Here is a 4786-nt window from a genome sequence, read left to right as displayed (position 1 = left end):
GGACATGGTGGGGTTTTCAGGCCGGTCCGCAGCAGCACGGGCATCCGCGGCTTCTCCTGTGGGGCTGGAGCCGAAATGTTTCGACAACATCAACACCAGGTTTAAATAATTCACATTGTGGTAAACTTCATTCAAAAACAGGGGGAGGAAGAAGAGGAGGAGGAGAGCAGTTACAATAGGGATACCATGTGCAAAACTGTAAACCAGGCAGAGGGCTGTAGGCGACCTGTCTCCCTGCTGCACCGGTAAAACCAAACCAGAGATGGCCGCAGGCTGGGCTCCTGCCCCAGGGCCCTCCATGGTAAGAGGGCACCAGCTGCCCCTTGGAGCTGTGAACGAGGATGGGAGAGTAACTGCATCCTGATGGAGCTCCAAAACCTCTTCCAGAAGGAGGGTGAGGATCCCAGTGCCACTGTGGGGTGTCTCCATCCTCCCCCCGGTTGCTCTCAGGAGGAATCGCGGTCCATGCTGCACCCCAGGGCTTCAATGTCGTTGCTGATGTGCGAGATCATCCGGTCCCACTCATCCTCCTCGGAAGGGACGGACTGGTCGTCCGAGCTGCCGGCAGCACCGTTGCCATTGGTGGTGGAGTTGGAGGTGGTGCTCAGAGTCCGCCTGTACCTCCCAAAACTGTCTGTGATGATGCCTCGGCCGTCCTTCACCCCAATGGTCTCCAGGAAGTTCTCAAAGTGTTGGCTGTCCTTCTCAGGGATGAAGGGGCGAAGACCTGGAGCCGGGAAGAAAACACAAGGAAGAAACTGTCAGCATCACTTGTATGGCACAGACACCTGGGATGGATTTCCACATGGTTTTGCTCAGCTGTTTGAAATTCCCCAGGGTTTCTGAGTGTTCCAGCAGAGCCCTGCTGCACTATTGTGCCCCACCTCCCCCAGACAGCACAGGGCTCAGCAGAGGAGGCTGGTTTGGGTGGGGAGGGATGAGGTCTCCCGAGGACTCCAGCTCCCATTTTACACCCCTGGGAACTGCAGCTTAAAACATCCTGCTAAAGTGGGATTTTCTGAGCTCAAAAGGATCATTTTCCAATTCCTCACCCAAACATACTGCTCAGCTTTACTGAGCTTCTTGCTGTCATGGCTGCAGCCCACACTGCAGGCTGTGCTCAGGGAACATCTGTGCTGTCTCCCTCATGCCTCCCACCGTGGGACAGGGCCCCCGGGGGGGTGGCTGTCACCTGCTGTGAAACAGAGGGGCAGCAGTGTGCAGGCTGGACACACCACCCATTACCCTTTGAGGATTCTAAATAACTAACTTGGTTTTGTTTGTAATTAGAGGTAGGGTGTCCAAGTCACTAACAAGGATGTTGAACAGTGCAAGTCCCAACATGACCCCCTGAGGAACACCCCTCATCACTGGTCTCCACTTGGGCATTGAGCTGTTGACCAAAACTCTTTGAGTGTGACTATCCAGCCAGCTCCTTATCCTCTGAGTGGTCTATCTATCAAATCCATGTCCATTCAGTTTAGAGACAAGGAAGTTGTGTGGGACAGTGTTGAATGACTTGCATACGTCCAGGTAGATGATAGCAATTGTTCTTCCGTTCTCTTCCCAAAATCAAAGCAGGGAGTTTGAGGAAGGAGGGATGTGAAGAGTCCCTGTGGCTCTCAGCTTTCTTTTAATGACAGGGAAGAGACAGGTCCTGCTCCCCTGTCATGGTGCACATCCTCCCCCAGGACCATGAAGTCCCCACCACAGAACACAGGTTCAATATGCTTGGATGTGTAGCATATCCACCACCAGCATCACTTAGTGTCAGGCACTGCATGGCTGGCCAAGGACCAGAACATTCTCTCTACACCAGTGGGCACACAAAAGCCTACTGCCTGGTCTGGAGGCTCCCTCTGCAGTCAGGAGGTGAGCGTCCTGAAGAGCAACTCAAGCCTCTGAGGCTGGGGCCTGGGCAAGATGGACCCAGCTGCCCTCAGGAAAGAGGTACCTCCAGAGAAGAGACAAATTGAGATGTTGTCCCTTGCTTGGTGACATCCCAAGGAATCTCTCTGCCACCTCCGGAGGCCCATGCATCACTGAGTGGTACCAGCCACATCACGAGGGCTTGGGAGCAGACTGATGCTGGCTCTCACCCTCCGCTTGGTCACCCACAATTGATCCCTGGCAGCTGCCACTCACCTAGGAGCAGGAACTTCCTGCTGTCCCCGTAGAGCTGCTTCAAGTTGATGCAGAATTCATGGATTGAAGCCCCATTGCGATATTCATGCAGAAGCATTGCAAACTGCTGGATCTCTTGGGATGAGAGTTTAGTTCGGAGCTGCAGAACAGAAGCAGAGTGCAAACGCCACTGAGGTTTTCTTAGGAGGAAGAGATGATGTGAAGCCTGGGAATGGCGTTTATCAGATTTATTGCAACTTGATAGGAGCCACAGTAATGAACCAGCTCATCCCAATGGAAAAGCAGGACAGGCTGGTGTGACCCACCCCTGAGCTGGCAGCTTTCAAGCAGGGACAAACTGTGGGTGTATACAGCACTTGTGACTAATGAAGTGACGGACCTGGCGCACTGCGGATGGTGTGGCATGCCTTTACGTGGTGGAAGGGGAATAAGGGATCGGGATGCTTCTGCAGGAGGATATAAGCCTGTGTTCAGGTCCCCCGAGGCCTCCAAGTACATCTTGTATGAAAAGGAGGATGAGATGTTCCTACAACAGCATGAGTCGTGTTCTATGCACCAAGGCAATGAAACCAAATCCCAAGAGCACCTGAATGACTTAAAGGGAAGAAAATCCATCCACCCAAGGTCCTGCCACCCCAAGGACACCCTACCGTCATCATGTAGTCCTGGAGCAGCTCTGTTGCTGTGGTGCTCAGCTCACTCTCACTGACTGTCTTAATGTGTGGAGACTGTTGCGTGGAAAAGGAAGAGGGGGAGTTGTCACCTGCATCCAAGGTTTCTGGAAAAGAACTGAAATGCAACAGAAAGTGAGTCCTCCAGTCTCCTCAGCACCTTCTGCATCACTGATGGTCATGGCATGGGAAAGCCTGGAAGAGTGGAGACGCACATGGAGACATGCTCTCTGCAGTCAGGCTGGCAGCCTTCAGCTCCTGAGGGCATCTGAAGGCTCCCACATAGCACAGGGGAGGACTTTAACTACACTGGTTTGGTGACCTGCTGAAAATGAAGGCTTATGTGGGGAAATCTCCCCTCCAACTGCTTTCTCTGGAATGGGGGAAAAAATACCTAAGCCCCTTATTTTGGAGTTAAATGTTAAATTTTCAAATACCATCAGCCAATTTTAAACAACTGCTTTGTGTGTCAGGTTTTCAGCCCACAAATGTCATCAACATTTTCAACTGATTCAGGAGGAAAAAGGTTTCCAAAATACAGAGGTTTTGCGAAAACCTTTCTCCCCACTCCAGCTTGGACTTCACCAAGGCAAAGCAGCCAGGCAAGCATCGTATCTATCCCCACTTTGCTGACGCAGGGGGCTGGGCATACATTGTGTACGTGACCTTCTCTGGAAACCCATGGTGGTGGACCAATCCAGGCAGGGACCAGGGCACTGCACACAGACAGTAAAACACCATCCAGTGTTTCAGCCAGACTGAGCAGAAGCTTTTCAATGTGCAGACAGCAGCAGTTCCTGCTCTAGGGGCTTTAAACCTGGCAGTGAGGCCACACTAAGAAGCCCGAGTGCTAAGCGAGCTCAGCACGCCACATTTAACTTACAAAGTGCTTGCTTCCGTTTCATAAGATTCCTTAACATCCACTTTTGTAGAAGAGTCATCTGCAAGGAAAGCATTCGAGACATGGGAGTTTGAAAGGCAGAAACTTGGTACTTTTCCCAGCCCATGACCTACACAAACTGATTTCTGACTTGGTTTTCCCAGCTGGAAGGTGAGAGGTGCAGGGCTGGGGCCTGGATGTGGCCAGGATGGTGCCAGTGGTGCTGTGGGAGGACTGGACATAGACTGAGCAGAGATGCAGAACCACAAAGGGATTGTTTTATGAAATGCTTCCATCCAACATAAATAGAAAAGCGAAGGGTCTGGGGGGGAAGGATGATGGCTGATGTTCACAGTCCAGCTGCGGAAACATCTGCAGGCACCCGAGAGCCTTCATGCCTATCCAACTCATACTCAAAGCAGAGGAGAGGGTTGTTTTCAGTACCTTGCAGGAGAGAAGCCACCAGGTCAGCTCTGACCTCAGAGGGTGGCCGGAAAGAGGTGGTGGACATTGGTGAAGATGAGGAGAGACTCTCCAACAGGCCCAGTAAGAAAGAAGCAAGGGGGAGAGCCCAGACTTACCACTGTGTAAGGACATGTGCCGTGTTGGTGTGGAGGCCCCATCAAATATTGCTCTGTCCAAGAAGTCTATCGTGGACTCAGTGTAAACAATCTGGAAGACTTGGCTGAGAAGTGAGCACAGCTCCTCAGCAGTCACCTGGCGAGGGAGCAAAGAAGTGCTGTGAAAGCAGAAGATACTGTGGTGGCCTTTCTCATTGGCCTCCTAGGGTGGGTATGCCATGTGGGACAGTGGTGTGTTCTATTTGCAAAGGTGTCCCAGTGAGGACATGGAACCCACTCGTTCAAGAGCCTGGGCGCTGCTCGACTCACAGGGTTTCCAGGGCTGGGGGTACCAAACCTCCAATCTTGTTAGTTATCTCCTGCTGTCCCATAGGGTTTTCCTCAGTGCTGAAGAATACAAACCCTGGACATCTACCAGCCCTCCAGAGAAGCATCCCAGCCCTCTTCAACCACACAGACCCAAGTGATAGGAGATGGGATGCTCTGCCAACAACCCACTGCTATTAATT

At 52.1% G+C, this 4786-nt stretch overlaps 1 protein-coding gene across 1 annotated transcript in view; it reads right to left on the bottom strand.

Annotated features, from left to right (window-relative positions):
- Positions 1–301: 301 nt before the first annotated feature.
- LOC104411419 (malcavernin-like) overlaps positions 302–4786 on the bottom strand; it is a 10711-nt gene continuing 6226 nt past the window's right edge. Inside the window, 5 exon segments of the mRNA XM_010021831.1 lie at positions 302–727; positions 2146–2284; positions 2796–2934; positions 3700–3757; positions 4278–4413. Coding sequence (XP_010020133.1) covers positions 447–727; positions 2146–2284; positions 2796–2934; positions 3700–3757; positions 4278–4413 — 753 coding nt within the window. The 3' untranslated portion in view covers positions 302–446.

Source organism: Nestor notabilis, unplaced genomic scaffold, assembly GCF_000696875.1.
Source record: "Nestor notabilis isolate BGI_N333 unplaced genomic scaffold, ASM69687v1 scaffold8619, whole genome shotgun sequence".
Classification (NCBI taxonomy): domain Eukaryota; kingdom Metazoa; phylum Chordata; class Aves; order Psittaciformes; family Psittacidae; genus Nestor; species Nestor notabilis.
This window is presented reverse-complemented; position numbering and strand designations above follow the sequence as displayed.